Source organism: Fragaria vesca, linkage group LG6, assembly GCF_000184155.1.
Source record: "Fragaria vesca subsp. vesca linkage group LG6, FraVesHawaii_1.0, whole genome shotgun sequence".
NCBI lineage: Eukaryota > Viridiplantae > Streptophyta > Magnoliopsida > Rosales > Rosaceae > Fragaria > Fragaria vesca.
The window spans coordinates 5780175-5796392 of record NC_020496.1 but is presented as its reverse complement, the minus strand read 5'-3'; the positions used below and the strand labels follow the sequence as shown (position 1 = coordinate 5796392).

Sequence of the window (16218 nt, the reverse complement as noted above, 5' to 3'; positions counted from 1 at the left end):
GAATGATTTCTGATATGACACAGAAACGCGAATTGCCATTATTACATGACAGTGGGGATAGTGAGAGTGATGAGGAGGAGCGCCAAGAGGTTAAGCTGTCGATCGGAGAGCCGAAGTGCAGAGAAAAGAGACAAAAGTGATAGAAAAAAATAGAAGGAAGAAGGGCGGTGTTGAATCATGGGCCATCCATACACAAACAACCAAAGAAAGAAACATGCCACAGTAAAGGACTAAAGGGCGAGTGTGAATTTGTGAGAGAAGTAGATGATGATGTCTTTACTTCAATTTCCTTTGCATTTGGAAGGAGAAATGATAACCCAGAAGAATCCAAGAACAGTTCCAAATTGTTGACCTCACACTTACACACAATGCTTCCAAACCCAGTGGTGCAATAATAGGAGAGAGTGAAAGTAGACACCAATGAGAGTGAAGTTCAAAGACAGTGACTGATGAATTGAGAGAACCAGATGCCAAGTGCTTGTTCATTCATTTGGTTGCTTCATTGCTCGTGTGTACTATTTCACTGTATACTCTGCATGCATTTAGGCCAGTGGCTTCCCTACCTCTTCAAAAGCAATCAAATTCATGAGTACATAGTAGCTGAAGTAAATAATTGAGACTGTCTGCCTGTCAAGATTAAAACTTGTTTTTATAATACTTTTAGAATATTCAAATTTCGAATCAAAATAACATAAAGCAAAATACATTGTGATAAGTTGTGATAAGTAACTATATTAGTGATATCCGGCTCTAAAGAGTCAATATTTTAAGGTATTTTCATAAAACTTTTACTGAAAACATAGATTATTCATTCTAAGATCAAAACGGACAACTCCATGTTATGGTTTTCTTTGAGATATATTAACAAACACTTAACGTGCAATTTTCTCGATCACTCTCCCAAATCTAATTTTAAGTTCATCACCCAAAGCCCACTTACATGCACCATGAAGAAAATGACAAAAACAAAACTGATCAACGTTATCGACTTTATTCGAAAGATGAAGTGTTATTTACTCGATTGTCTTTACTTTAGCTGTTTTGAAACATTTCACCGAACACTTTATGTGCATTACTCCCTTCTCGCTCTCCCAACTCCATCTTTGGTTCATCACCCAACCCCCACTTACATGCACTCTGCGACCATGACAAATCAAAACTGATCAACCTTATCGACTTGAATTGAATGATGTGGGGTGGGCAAAAGTCAGGTATAGTTTTGCAAGAGAAACACACTCAGATACATGTGTTTTGGTTTACCTGAAATGAGAAACACAATGAAAGTTGATCGAGTCCGTAGCTGTAAGAGGAAAGAAGATATCACATGTATAGTAGTCAGTTTCTTCAAGGCAATGGCAATTGCATTGGTTCTATATGCATATGCTACTGTCTCATCAAGTTCCTGGCCATCATGTTAGGTTTCCAGGTTTTTGGAGCTTCTTTCATTCACATCTATCATCTATGAAATGCTTCCTACCCAACTTTTGGCCGAACTTTTGTATTATTATCTCCAAGATAAAAATCATGCAATCATATGAGCAATATCGACTCAGATTTCGTAAGATCTCCAAACTTGTATTTGTTTGGATGAGAGTGCCACCGGAATATGCAATTTATTAAGGAATTGTTGTCGAAACTCTTGTATTTACACCATATTTTCTTAAGTCGAAACTCAAAAAGAGAAATGTTATAAAAGAATGATAATAAGCTTGTATTTAGCTTTCAATAAAAAGTAGGTTCAGCTTGATTTAGACGTATTAATGAAAATGACTAACCGTGAGTTGTTGTATTTAAGTGGAAAAATGGAATTTGGGAGAGGAAAAAAGTATAAATCTCAGTTTTGGTGCACTGTTGAACTGTTCAATCACAGTCACATGCAATTGTATGCTCACAAAAAGCAACTTTTTTGGTTTTATTTCATAACAACCAAATACTTTTTTCAATCTCCAATTAAACTTTGCTTATTCTTCCAAAACTTAGCTACAAAAGTATAGTACCTAATCCTACCTCTAAATTAAGCTCATGTTAAGAAAACTCTTAGCCAGTTAGTCCAACTCATTATATGTTTACACAAGGATTCAAAAGTTTTGCGAACAAATGTGTTGTAGCAACCAATGTTATGAATGAACTTGACATTTCAACCAATAAACACATGGTGTCAAAGCTCACAGATCTCACAAAAAACTATTCAGGCCTCGCTTGAGATTTTGCTTTGTTTCTAAACGATCAAACTTTATCAAAATTAGATTTTAGTGTCTAATGAATTATAGAAATCAAATTATTACAAAAAAAATTATAGGTCAATCGCAGTAGATTGTAGAAACAGCCTCAATATTGTTTTTAGAAGCCACTTTCATTAAAAACACAACACTTGTAAAAATACAATTGTTCACGACCGATTATTTTCATAATACAACAATAATTCTTTTAAAAAAAAATTAACAACAACCTAAACTCAAACGAGTCAAATCAAAATCCTCTAAATCTATCAAGCACAACTTTATAGAATTGATACATATTATTTACCACGCATGAGAATCTATATTCCAAACTCCAAAGTAGAGATGGAAAGCATTATCAAGATTCTAAGACGTGACAATTTTAGAGAGAAATTGAGATACGCCAAATAATGGTTTTAAGGTTTACCCATTGGACAAAGATAAACGAAAATATCTCCTCCCACATAAAATAATGGCAGTAGTGTAAATACACCCCAACACCAAGGACAATATCGAGACTTTCGTAGTCAGTCCTTTGTGGTCTGTCCTCACGTGCTCTTTCTTCCACCACACGCTCCTTAAACAAACCTTTTCATTTTTTAAATTAATCCCCAAAATTAAAATTAATTACCGAAATTTAGATCAGGTGGGCCCCCACTCCACCGTGTATCTTTCGGCCGCTCACTTTGTCCCTTTCCACCCTCCCCGGCTCACGTTAGGAAAACTAGTTAAAAATTTACTAAAGTGCGCCGGCTGTGATATCATTGCTCTTCTCTTTTCTCTAATGTTTTATGATTTTATCCACCACATGGAGTTTAGTGAGAAAGAAATCCTGGAGATTAGGGGTTGTTGGGTTTTTTTTTTTCTTCTGCTTTTGTCTGGGACCAATGGGTTAAACAAAGTACGATCCTTTTTGTGTTTAAATGCTGAGCTCGCTTCGCCTTGTTTGGTCGTGTTTTGAGTATCTGACTCTCTTCTCTGAACTGGGTTCCTCTCTAGCTCTCTCTCTGATTCTCTTCTCTCTTCTTTGTTAACTTGTTCTTGATTACCTGGTTCTGAAATGGCTGATGGGGAGGACCATGACTATCTTGACTCCAAGGTGTGTGCCATTTCATCTTTGACTTTTTGTGTCTTTGACTAAATTAATGAGCTTTGCTTTGCATTTTGGGTGTTTTTCTTTGTTTGGCTTGGTGGGTTGTTTGTGTTATGTGATGTTGTTCTTGTTTTGAGTTGGGTTTTGAATGTTTTGCTTGTTGACTTCATCCAAGTTTGTGACTTGGTTGCTTTGGTTGATACACTAGTGTGGAGATTTGGTGAGGATTTTAGAGTTGTGGGATTGTCATTTGTAATTAAGCTGATTTCAATAAAGCTTAGTAATTGATTTAGTAATGTTTTACTTGGAGATGTGATAATGGGGTTTAGGTTTGTCAGTTTTCTATAGCCAGCAGCTCCTCTGCTTTATGGGAATATGCTTCAGATGTTGTTAGTGTTTTGTGTATACAATGCTGCAGATCATAGCAAAATGGTTTGTTTTCATTAGTGACTTTAGGTTGTAGTTATTGATTCTTGGTCATACTTACGCTGTTCCGATTTGGGAATGTGAAATTAGCTCATGTATTATCGGGGATTTTGTGCTGTTTACAGATGGTGGTGCCATTGAACACTTGGGTGCTGATCTCCAACTTCAAGTTGTCCTACACCCTTCTCCGTCGCCCTGACGGGGATTTTAACCGCCACCTGGCTGAGTTTCTTGACCGGAGAGAGCCAGCCAATACAATCCCAGTTGAAGGGGTTTTCTCATTTGATGTCATCATTGACAGAGAAACTAGCTTGCTGACTCGAGTCTATCGACCCGCTAGTGCTGATGCCCCGCCAAACCTGACCATTTTTGATCTCATGAAGCCTGTGGAGGATGAGATTGTTCCTGTCATTATTTTCTTCCATGGTGGAAGCTTTGCTCACTCATCCGCCAACAGTGCCATATATGACATTATGTGCCGCAGACTTGTTAAGACTTGCAATGCTGTTGTCGTCTCGGTGAACTATCGTCGATCACCTGAACACCGATATCCATGTGCCTATGATGATGGATGGACAACCGTGAAGTGGGTGAACTCCCGGTCCTGGCTTAGAAGTACAAAGGACTCCAAAGTTCACATTTATCTGGCTGGTGACAGCTCTGGTGGCAACATTGTACACAATGTTGCTTTGAGAGCAGCAGATTCTGAAATTGATGTGTTGGGTAACATACTGCTCAACCCAATGTTTGGTGGGCAAGAGAGAACTGCAACTGAGACACGCCTGGATGGAAAATACTTTGTCACTATCCAAGACCGTGACTGGTATTGGAGAGCTTTTCTCCCTGAAGGAGAAGATAGGGACCATCATGCATGTAATCCATTTGGCCCAAGGGGTATAAGCGTTAAAGGTCTCAAGTTCCCAAGGAGCCTTGTGGTGGTGGCTGGTTTGGATCTTGTTCAGGACTGGCAACTAGCTTATGCAAAAGGACTTGAGGATGCTGGCCAGGACGTCAAACTTCTATATCTTGAACAGGCCACCATTGGTTTTTACTTGTTGCCAAACACTGTGCATTACCACACCGTGATGAATGAGATGAGTAGCTTTGTGCGTTCTGATTGTTAATAAGATTGACTGTGTCAACGTGCCACATGATATATAACGTAAGTTTGACATTGTGCCCTGGCTAATGAAGGGTTTGTTTGCAGTGTGTAAGTTTGTGTAGCTAGAATATTCACTGTTGTATTGATAATTGTGGCACTACCATCCTGCTGGCTTCTGGTTCTTGGTCTGACATCGTTTGTTCTGGTGGTGGTGGACATCAGAGTTTCCGAAAGTTTTCAGGAATTTTGGTTGGATAAACCTTGGCAGACAGCAGGATCTACTTAACTGTGTTTAGCAGTCCCACTGATTTGGAATTCAGCACTCCAACTTCTGTTGGATGATCAATGAGTTGATGACTAGCTAATGTTATATATATAGCTAATTTCTGAACGTGGATGGAGAAGCTTTAAGTTTCCATGTTATCATGATGTTGTATTGTTTATATGTATAGGAAGTGTGTGTATCAGCTGGTGCTATTGTAATAAATTATATCTGTTATTCATGTGTTTTGATTAATTGCATTAGTTTCTTATGTCTAGTCCTTGAGGATGAAGAAGCTCAAACTATTGTTGCCTAGCTCATTAGCTTCATCCTTGAGATCTGGATGGTTAATGCTTGGTTGGATTATTGTTCTGAAAGTCTGAGACAGATTGATAGTGCAGGTTCCATACAAGCTTTACTGCTTGAAGTCTTTGTAATGTGAGTTTAAATGAACATATGCATAACCATATGTAAAAGGTGGATGGTGGAGTTAGAATATGATTGAGGAAGAACAGGTAGTGACTTTGGACTAGCATAAAAGAAGAAAGAAAAGAAAAGAAAACAAGTGCCTAAAGGACAAACTTTACAAGCACTGAAGGAGTATAACATATGACCACAAAAAAACAGGAGTATAGTCTAATAGGTCATATTCAACCCAAGCATCTGCAGAGCCTTGTGCTTTTGAAATGAGGTGAAATGTGGAGCAGGATGAGTGTTATCTTTGAACTTTCAAAAAAGCAGTTTTTTCTATGAACGATGAAACATGTCGAATCGTATCTTTGTCCCTCACGTATAAAATGAGATTCCGTGATTCTCTAACATGAAATATCATAAATTTTTGAGAACAATTGATCTCATCATTCTCATGAGTGATAACATGATAGCTTCAACAGGATTATGCATCCCTAATTGTCTATTTTTCTAAATGATTGAAATGTTTAGTATCCTTTGGACTAGTAATCAGGACGAGAGTTCGGTCATCTTTGTCGCCGAAAAACCTAGGAGTTTGAGATTAGATGATCTTATATGCTCATCAGAGTCGACCGGAATTAGAATTTCAACCAGATTACGCATCCTAATTGTCTACATTACTAGCTGATATAAGAGTTTTAGTATCTTTTTGGCCGGTGATGGAGACCTAGTTAGGTCATCCTTGTCAAATCATGAAAGTAACCTGACCTTCCTCCAAGTATGAAAAATTGGAGCTTTTCTTTGATGGTGGAATGGAAATATGCATGAATTGGCTTGGATCTAAAGGAAAAGTCTTATATTTTAGTGGTTGTTGGCATTTGAGGATTGTTGTTTTCATTTCATTTGATTTGGGACCACTATAGAATCAAACAAAGGGTCCAATCTAATCTGGGGTAGTGCCTTTTCACAATGATATAAAAACTAGTACAATGGTAAGCAACAGCTAAGCTTGTGAGAAGGACATGACCAGGCATTGTCTTGACGAATAATTCTCATAACTAAGAAAAGTTTTGTACAACAAACACACCCTGTAATTAGTTTTATTAATGAAAGAGAAACAAACAATACAACAATTGGATTGGATTGTATTAAAATTGATGGCTAAAGCTTTCAAAAGAAACCCATAAATTAAAAGTGATAAAAGGATTATGATTTTGTTTTTGTCAAATCTGGTTAGTTTAGTGTAAGAGACAAACTTAATCACGTTGGAGCAATCGTCATCTACTATAAATTTGATTGATAATTGGCTTAATTGCTTACATAAGCAAAATCTTACCCTGGATTACATGGTTTTTTTCTCTTTCTTTTTGGTTCCTAGATTACATGATTCTGTCACCGCTGAATCATAGTATCCATGACGACAAATATGGCACTTACAAGTGAACAAGTCTTATAAAATTGATTATGCAAGTGCCACTTAGTGTTAGTCTAAGTGGTAGGGTTGGAAAATTAGGTTGGGAATAAGCTAGATTAGAATTCAATTTCCTTTGGTGTGAAAAAGTTGCCACTGTAACATGCCATGCATAGAAAAGCATAGACAATCAACTGAGCAAGTTTTCACTTCCCACATCACTTGATAAGGTTTTTAGAGAACCATTCCTACACACAACAGGATTCCCCAAATGAAACAAAAGAAAAAGAAACTGGGTTAATGGGTTATGGGTATATGGGCAACTTGGGAACACTACGTTAGACAGGCTTGGGCTTCTCCTTTCCATATATCAGCATAGGAATCAGAAGGCATCAGAGTTTAACAAAGAATCAGTTTTCCTTTTTCTTTTTTAATTTCCAAGTTACTTTCTCAGTGACTGGGCAGAAGAAGATATAGAATAAACCAGTCAGCCTAGTTTCAAGTTTGCCAAAGCAATTTCATTCATCCAAGAGCCAAAACTTGACATAAACAAGAATTTCCTAAGATCAAGTTGGAAGTCTCTGCTACGATTTGCAGCAATTTAAATGTTTTAAGATTTCTCAATTGATATCATATTGATTTGTAATCCTAAACATTGAATCTCCACAACATTTGTTTTTGATATGAATTATGAAGTTGTCTCAAATTGATGCAAGGACTAGAAGTATGATAAGCATACTGACCCTGGAGAAATTTGATAACAAGCATCTTGAGAACCATGATCAGGACCGAAGTTCTCACCAGAAAAGCTATATTGAAACCAACAAATAACACCAATTGCATCATAGTCGACTGAAAACTGAAATAGAAGATGGATTTCTGACCATGTCAATATTAAGGTCAGAACACTAGTCCAACTTAAGATGACTGATATCTCATGGATCAAAAGCAGTAGAAAAGAAGCTAAGGCTGTAATAGAAATGCACATTTATTATCTAGATCAGAGTTCAAAAAGGACATACATGATATCCATGGTGTCGTCAAGTAGACCTTGAACAAGATAGCAAGGTAGTTGTTATAACAAAATTGCCTCAGCAGGTGAGCCACTCAGCGACCTTTAGCAGCATACGCAACAGATGCTGCAGCAATAATGGTTGCTGCCGACGACATCAACTTCCACAAATTATTCCTCTTCTGAGCCTGGGCCACAGCAGACTCCAGTTGTTGCTTCAAGTCTTCAACCATCTTCTCATTGTTTCTGAAAGCACTCTGTATGGCATCCAACTCCGCTGCATATGGTTGAACTTCTTCTCCGAGGTTCTTCTCCTTGATAGCCAGTTCCTTCTTCCCTTCAGACTGAGAAGCTAGGAATGCTGCAGTGTTCTTCAACATAGTCAATGCTTGCTTCGAGCTCCTCCCAGCCGATTCATATTTAACCCTCCAATCATGAATTTCCCTCTGAGCATCAGAAAGGCTCTTCTGCACGATATCATTTTCCTTTGCCAATGATTCTAAGCTGCTTTCCATCACTTTATTCTTCTCAGTAATGTTATCACTCTCACTCCTCAGTTTCCCCAACAATTGCTCTATTTCTTTAACCTTCTCCTCCCTTTGGGAAACAATCAGCTTCAAATCTTCCACTATCGTTTTCTGCTCAGCCAAACTTTTCTGAGCCTCAGCCCTCTCTTGCTCAATACGCTCAACAGTTTCTTTATATTGACTAACTTGAGAAACCAACTCAGCATTCTTCTCTTCCTGCTCCTTGAAGGATTTTCGCAGAGTAAATATAACATCCCTTTGCTCACCCACTTGTCTACTCAGCTCAGCAACTTCACCATCTCGATTGGCCTTTGCCTCCTCAATCTCATTCTTCTTCTGTGCTTCTTCCTTGAGTCTCTGCTCCTTGTTCCTTAATTCCTCAGTAACCATATCCAATATCTCCTTCTGCGTTTTCACTTCCTCATTCAATCTCTCAACACTATCCTCCTTCTCCTTCTTCTCTTTCACCAAGGCCTTAATCTCCCTCTCCATTTCCCTTTCCTTCGCCGCAGCCTCACCAACACAGTCCTCCAGCTCCAGAACCTTCTTTTCCAACCCCTCCTTCTCTGCCCTCAAACTCAACCCAACCTCATTCAATTTCCCCACCTCTTTCTCCAAGCACGAAACCATCACTTCCTGCCCACTCTTCGCCTTATCAATCTCATTCTTCTCCCTCGCAATCCTCCCAATCTCCCTCTTCAAATCCTCAACCACACTCTCCAACTCCCCACGCTTCCTCTCCGCCACATCCTTCTCCCTCATCATCGCCTCAACCACTCTCTCCTTCTCACATTTCTCCTCCACCAGCCCCCGGCATTGCAACCTCACCCTCTCCACTTCCTCCTCCGCACACCTCTCCCTCTCCTCCATCTCCACCACCTTCGACCTCAATCCATTCGCCTCGACAGCAAGCCCATCGAAATCCCCCTTCACCACATCTCTCTCCCAACAAACTCGACTCACCTTCCCCTTCTCACTCTCAACACTCCCCAACAACTTCTCCACCTCCCTCCTCAAAACCTCAACCTCATCGTCTCTAACCTTCATAACCCCCTCAATCTCACCCATCTGGGCCGCCACGAAAACCCCGAAAACACTCTTCTCCAGCTCAAGAACACAGCTTTCCTCACTCTTCTTACCCAACTCAATCTCCAAAGCCTTCTTCTCATCACCAAACTTACTCAGCTCAGATTCCAAACCCTTCTTGGCCTTGACCAAAGCCTCCACCTGCTGCCTCCGGTCGAGGGTCTCCTTCAGCAGCAGAGAGTTCAAAGACTTGAGATTGGCGAGCTTCTCCGACGACCCGTCGTCCATGGCGGCGGCGGGTTTCTGGGTAGTGGTGGTGGTGTGGTGGTGGGTGTGGTGGTGTGGTTCTGGGTCTGGTTTAGTGGTGTCTTTGGGTTGATGGGTCGCTTTCTTTTTGGCCATTTTGTGATGGGAAATGTGGGATTTGGGGGATTTGTGAGGATTGGGGATTAGGGTTTTTGCTAGGGTTCTTGTGGAAGGAAATGAAGGGTTGGGGATTAATTGGGAAGTGATATATGTATTTATGAGAACACTTGAGAGAGTCGTTTTGAATTTCTAGGCGGATGGATTTGGTTTTTCAAAATTTTGGGGCCCAGTTGAGGCCCAGCAGAGATTTGGGTGGTTTCTATTTTTGTTTACTTTTTGGTATTATTTTTCTTTTTCTTTTTTGAGATGCTGGAAGAGTGGCTCGAGGACATGTGTCTCCATTGTCCACAATGGTTGGTTTAATTGGTGTTTTGGGTGACAGGTCATCATCTCGCACATATTTTTCATTTTCGGATTTATTTACGTGTCGAAAATAGCTCGAGTGACTTCACCTCCTGTCACGTTTGATCAGTTAAATGAAACTTCGTTCATGTGTTTTCTTATTTAGTTAGGTATTGTTTCTACCATCATGTGATTCATGATCGTGTTTGTAACATGTCTACGTCATTAATAAATATTTATTTTGATAGAGTGATGACACTAATGGTAACAAAATAATAATTTCTTGAGCTGGAAATTTCTTATTTCTTATTAGCATTGAACTCCACATGATATACACAAAATTGATCAAAGAAAAAAAAAAATGAAACATGTGAGGCCGAAATGTCTACCAACATCTTATTGGAGAGAAAAAAAAAGTTTTAGTTTTTTTTGGGATTTAGAGTCCTTTGGATGCTAAGCACTACACTATTTGGACTTCTAGTTGTGCCAACTCTAATGATGAATCAACTCCATGATGTCGAACCAGCTCATGAGCCTCACCGCATTCTGCTTGTAGATACAAACGTCGTTACAGATGATGTTCTTGCTCTTGTTTATCTCTTGAAGCAAATTAAACAGTACAGAATTTGACTTACGGGTTGATGTTCTTTCCATTTTATTTGGATGGTGAGTGTAACTGAAGTTGGTGCATGCAACTGCCGGCGATCAGTATTAACTCAATCGATGGAGCGATGCCGGGCACGGTGCGGATTGCGTCCTTTTCGTGATGGATCGAGACGGACATTGCTGTTGGTGTGGGAGGTGAAGGTGGCATCTTGCCTAATGGTATCATTTTTCCAAAATTTTTGGGGTTATTACCTATTATCGACCAGGTCTGTGTGACTCGCTTCACATTATGTCTAGCATATGTACCAAGAGAGTTGCGTTTTGATTACTTGCAGGGCACATCAGTGGCCGGATGTTGCAGATATAGACAGGCAATTCCGGCCACCAGGGAAATATATATGGTCTTCTATACACAAATACAAACTATGCATACGCAAGGCTTTCCTCCCTCAGGTAACCAGATGCAATATCTACAGGTTCCATCAGTGTGTTTGTTCTAGGTACACACAAATTTAGCCATATTTTTCATGACTAATCTTCACCTTAAGACATACATATGTCATGGGGTGCTATCGAACCCCATGTGCTTAAACAAACAAGTATTGCATTCTGGCATTCCAGTCACACTTGTTCCTTTAGTTGCGACAAGAACGATATGTGAACTGTAATTTCTTTGCTGCATTTGAACAGAAGCAATATACATTTGAGGCATAATATAGCTTCCTTAGCTTCTGTTGCAACAAGAACAGAAAACAGATTCTGAACCAGTTTCCTTCTGTACGTGTGTAATCATCGTACATGCATGTTAGCAGTGCCCGAAACTCCTGCAAGTACTTGATAGTTTCAGGCCTAGACTATAGTCATCAAGAAATTAATAATTTTACAAGTCTATAGCAGAGAGCAGAAGGAACTTAATTTTTCATCAAGTGACTGTCCTAAAGCCAAATGACTGATATGCAGTTTAACATTTTTCTCAACCCTTTGGCTGCGGAAGCAGCTTTCGATTCCAAACTTAATGAGTCTGTTCTTTCCTGAACATTCTCAATACAGCAGCAGTAGCAGCAGCTTACAAGTAGGCATAGGAGGACTCCTGAAGCTGCATGCTTATGGTAATCTTCAATTCAGTTGTCCTAGTTAATCTATCCTTCTAACTTTTTACAAGAGCTTACTTCTTTTTATTTTTTCCTCATTTCTTTTTAAGACATGTTTTGTTGGGAGAGATACTTGGTGCTGTGACCTTGGCTGGAAATGGCAATCATTCTCAAGACCTTTAAGTTCATTCCCTTCAAGGTTGTAGCTGAGAGAGATGAATCAGTTGTAATCGGTTAGATGCTTATTGATGACCAAAAACAAGCAAAAAATAGTGAAGATCCTATCTAGTGTAAATCATACAGCATACTATGAACAATTTGCTAATGTTTTAACTAATAGGTAAGCACCAACTATTTTATGAAACAATATCGGGGGATGGAGGATTCGAACTTAATATACTACTCTCATTTCAGTCCATTTGTTTGGAGATTTCTTGTTAGGCCTCTAAACAAGAATCAAATTGGTTGGTTCGAGTGATGTGGTCTCTTTATTCTATTCTAAACACAAAGCAAGGAAAATCATAAACAGATGCATAAACTGATCATACATAGAAGATCCTTTGAGATTTGGTAGGATTAAAAAAACTACAGCATGCATGTATAAATATAGTATAAATGTAAATATTATTATCCGATGCCACGATAAAATACTGGATCTGTATCTGGACCTTGTACATCTGTTCATACATTGAATGTATGTGTGATACAGAACATGGGATTAAGGCTGACTTAATATAGAATTATTACTGTCCATCTAAACTAATTCTACGACTTATAGCATGCTGAATAATATATAGTACAACCCTTGGTTGGTGGGCTTTTATACATTTGATTATATGTGAGAACTGGATAGTCCTCAATGCATGAGTGTACCTGCATATTTTTCACATGAACTTGAAACTCATTGATCCAAAATGTTGGAATATTCAGCTCTATATAAAAACTTCAAATCTTGAAGTTTGGGGAGAATAGGTCAATTGATTTTGTTAATGTATGGGACACATTCATTTCATAATGGTATAAGCTATAAAATAAAATTTCAGAATCACACCAGAAGTCTAATCTAATCAACATGAACTGCTATGGATTGGTTATGCCAGAACATGAATGCTTAATAGCTTCCATGAGATCTATAGTTGGGGCAGTTTCGCGGTGCTACAATGGAAGTGATTTTGTTTAGTAGCACTTTTTTTGTTAAAGTCCAGATTTAATAAAACTGGTGCCAAGTAATTCCATTACAAGATGAAATAGAAGACTTAACAATTCATACACATGGCCAAATTTGGTGAATAAAAGAGTTACCACAGTAGAGGCACCCCTAATCCAAATGACCACTCAAACAACCTCTTACCATAGTTTAAGCTACATTGGGTTCTTAGGTAAGACTCCTATCCATTGTATCCATTGTTTAGTAGCACTTCTGGTGGAAGCGCTTTCATAAAAAGCACATAAATTTCTGTTTAAAACGCAAATGCTTCCTGTCAATGATCCCTTCATGAGGAAGTAATGTTTGTTAATGCATAAACTTGAATAGTTTATAGAGAAAAACTGTAACTAAACTGCGATATGTCATTATAAGCACATTTGCATATAGAAATGTCATAAAATTAAGAGGCAGAAAGATCCATTCACATTCTAAGCCATAGTGAACAAGGTTCTTTGAGCACCAAGAAATTTGGATGCGCAAACCAAATAGGAGATCGAAAGAGAACCCACATTAAAACAAGCCTCTCTGCAAACTAGCTAGCTACATACTCTGATCTTGTTGCTATGACTACTTCACAGGATCATCTCACCATTCTTCATTACCTTGGTACACTACTGCCAGCAGCCATAATCTGTTGCTCCAGCTATCATGTGAAAAGGTAGAAGATTAAGCAAAGATTTAGGATCAAGAGCTAAGAGCTAGAATAGAGGCCAAGGCTTGTCAATGATGAAACAACTTTTTATTAATAGTTACCTTGAAAAGAGATTCGAGTTTATTTTGCACAATGGCACATTCATGCTTCACTAGCTGAAGAGTTTTTAGGCACCTGAACAAAAAGTTTAACAATGTATTACTGTTTTGAGTATATAGGAATAACTTCACAAAATTATAGTGGTGAAATATCGATGTTACTCACCCTTCAATGTTGTGCTCCTCACCGAAGTTACGGAATGCAATGCAGACTCTCTGAACCCTCTGAGCACCAATGCTGTAATACATTCCAAGAACACATTTCCTCATCAAACTCAATGCAAAAACACAGAAGAGGTTACAGAAGAGCCTTCAACAAGAAAATATCTCAAAGTATGAAAATTCTGTCAACACATATCTGTGTGATAAACCCTACAAACTAGAACATATTTCAGATACTTGGTAATACAAATTCTTCATTTTAATGAAGCAAAAAATGAAAAAAAGAAAACAAGCCAAGTACCTGGAGCTGCTACCCTTCAACTGGTGAACATTGGCACCCACCTTTTTGAAGTCAACATCCTGCTGAGTTCTGCACCAAAAGAAACAAAGACATAACTACATGGCCTTGATGGTAGAATCCATGATCAGAATATAAGCTTTGATTCTTACAGAGTCTTGGTCAGGTCATTTAGAATTCTCTCAGAATCCTTGAAGAAGATAGACACCACTTCAACCACAAATTGTGGGTTGCTCTCATCTTGGAGCTGCTGAAGCTGTTCAAATTGTTCGTCAAGGACCCCCTTCATAAAAAACCAATTGCAACAAGTACTCATCATCATCTAAACCCATGACAATAACCCCAAAACAAAGACACACAAACTCTTGTATATCCAACACATATATGTCTATATAATTTTCACTGACCTCGTGAAAGAGTGAGGCTTTGTAATCAATATATTGCTTCTGCAAATTAGAGACAGCCATGTTAGCTACCACTCTCTAACTCTCTCAAGCTTTTGGTCTTCTACCAATCTCTCTCTTAGTATCACAGAACTTATAAATCTAAAGGTTCATTCCATCTCTTGGCTTTGTACCCTTTTAAAAAGAGAATACTCATCAATACCCAAGAGAGGGAGGGAAGGGTCTTCAAAATCCTACCTTTCCAGGCTATACATGCTACATATATAGTACTCAAACACAAAAGTCACTGCTCTTTCTGGTATTCCATAATGGACCAGCTACCTATAATTCTCTTTATGTTTTTCTTTTTCTTCCTTTTCTTGACATATCATATAAATACACACACATATATTAGATATGCACTGAACTTTATTTTCCAAAATTAAAAAGCTTCACAAGATCCAAAACCTGATGCCATGTACCATTCATCCTTTCCCATATTCTTCAATTCAGTAATTATTGCTCTCTCTCTAATATTAAACTATCTTGTTTTTCCTGTCCAATGTGCTAACTTGTCCTTGGGTGTGTAATCATTTCTAAGTCTTAGTCCACTCTCTTGGAAGTTCTTGCTAGTTTGTTCTACTTTCTTGTGAGCACTCATTAACCTTGTGTAATTTCATACCATGATACTGTCATCAGATGCTAAATCATTTGGACAGATGCCAATGATACAAATCCAATGAGTCCAACTGAGGATATGGAGAAATGATAGCGGCTAAGACCAGAAAAATTATCAAGTATATTCGATTACACCATGTCATACATGTATACGATAATAACGTGGATATCATAGTTACATCAAAATTTCAAAGATATTGGTGCTCTAGATTCTTTCCACTTGAATCACATACCATGCCAATACCTTCTGGTCTCTAAAATGAAGAGAGCTACAGTCATATGCATGACCCATCATCTAAAATGAAGTGACATTATGAGAAAGTGACCTCAGGCCATGTTACATCCATATCTTCCAGATTTTTATATATATTTGTTAGGACTTTGTCTTTTCATAAAGAAAATAAAATTGTAAAAAGAGAGAGAGAGAGATGTCATCATAATAAACAAGAAAAGTGACATTCTAACACCTTTGTATCTCAAAAAATTATGGTGGTATAGGGGGGTGTATTGTATATGGAATTAGTGGAAGTTTTAAAAAAAGTCTATGGAATTTGAAAGTCTAGGTGTATTCAATACTGACTTTTAAAAATCTATCAAAGTCTGGGTGTATTCAACTAGATTTTAAAAAATCATTATGAATTCCACCAAAGTTCAGAGGTATTCAATTAAAACTTTTTAAAATGAATAGAAGTTCAGATGTATTCAAAATATCATTCATACTTATGGAATTAATAACTCATGGATAATTGTGGACTTTGTAGTGTAAATTACACACACCAAACTCCAATATTTTTCCATCCACTAGAGCAAAGATTTGGAAAAGTCTACGATAGACTTTCTTTTTAC

The 16218-nt window shown here is 38.2% G+C and overlaps 3 protein-coding genes across 3 annotated transcripts; 1 reads left to right on the top strand and 2 right to left on the bottom strand.

Annotated features, from left to right (window-relative positions):
- The first annotated feature begins 3167 nt into the window (after window positions 1-3167).
- Window positions 3168-5610, top strand: LOC101308690 (gibberellin receptor GID1C-like). Its single transcript, XM_004302422.1, has 2 exons — window positions 3168-3318; window positions 3864-5610. Exons 1-2 carry the CDS (start codon window positions 3280-3282, stop codon window positions 4860-4862), a joined length of 1038 nt encoding a protein of 345 aa, XP_004302470.1. The 5' UTR covers window positions 3168-3279; the 3' UTR covers window positions 4863-5610.
- A 2229-nt stretch (window positions 5611-7839) lies between these two features.
- On the bottom strand, window positions 7840-9891 carry LOC101309074. Its single transcript, XM_004304990.1, has one exon. The coding sequence runs from the start codon at window positions 9889-9891 to the stop codon at window positions 8032-8034; it is 1860 nt and encodes a 619-aa protein (XP_004305038.1). The 3' UTR covers window positions 7840-8031.
- Window positions 9892-13298: 3407 nt separating this feature from the next.
- LOC101308392 (histidine-containing phosphotransfer protein 1-like) lies at window positions 13299-15114 on the bottom strand. Its single transcript, XM_004302421.1, has 7 exons — window positions 14719-15114; window positions 14464-14594; window positions 14315-14383; window positions 14018-14089; window positions 13855-13927; window positions 13704-13744; window positions 13299-13372 (listed from the first exon to the last, which is right to left on the bottom strand). Exons 1-7 carry the CDS (start codon window positions 14776-14778, stop codon window positions 13330-13332), a joined length of 489 nt encoding a protein of 162 aa, XP_004302469.1. The 5' UTR covers window positions 14779-15114; the 3' UTR covers window positions 13299-13329.
- Window positions 15115-16218: the final 1104 nt, after the last annotated feature.

Bases quoted from the DNA above. Each gene is read 5' to 3' on its own strand.
- LOC101308690 (XM_004302422.1), top strand. From the start codon at position 3,280: ATGGCTGATGGGGAGGACCATGACTATCTTGACTCCAAG. The intron at 3,319-3,863 runs GTGTGTGCCATT...TGCTGTTTACAG, and splicing joins ATGACTATCTTGACTCCAAG to ATGGTGGTGCCATTGAACAC.
- LOC101309074 (XM_004304990.1), bottom strand. From the start codon at position 9,891: ATGGCCAAAAAGAAAGCGACCCATCAACCCAAAGACACCACTAAACCA.
- LOC101308392 (XM_004302421.1), bottom strand. From the start codon at position 14,778: ATGGCTGTCTCTAATTTGCAGAAGCAATATATTGATTACAAAGCCTCA. The intron at 14,384-14,463 runs GTAAGAATCAAA...CTTTTGGTGCAG, and splicing joins AATGACCTGACCAAGACTCT to AACTCAGCAGGATGTTGACT. The intron at 14,090-14,314 runs GTACTTGGCTTG...AATGTATTACAG, and splicing joins TTGAAGGGTAGCAGCTCCAG to CATTGGTGCTCAGAGGGTTC.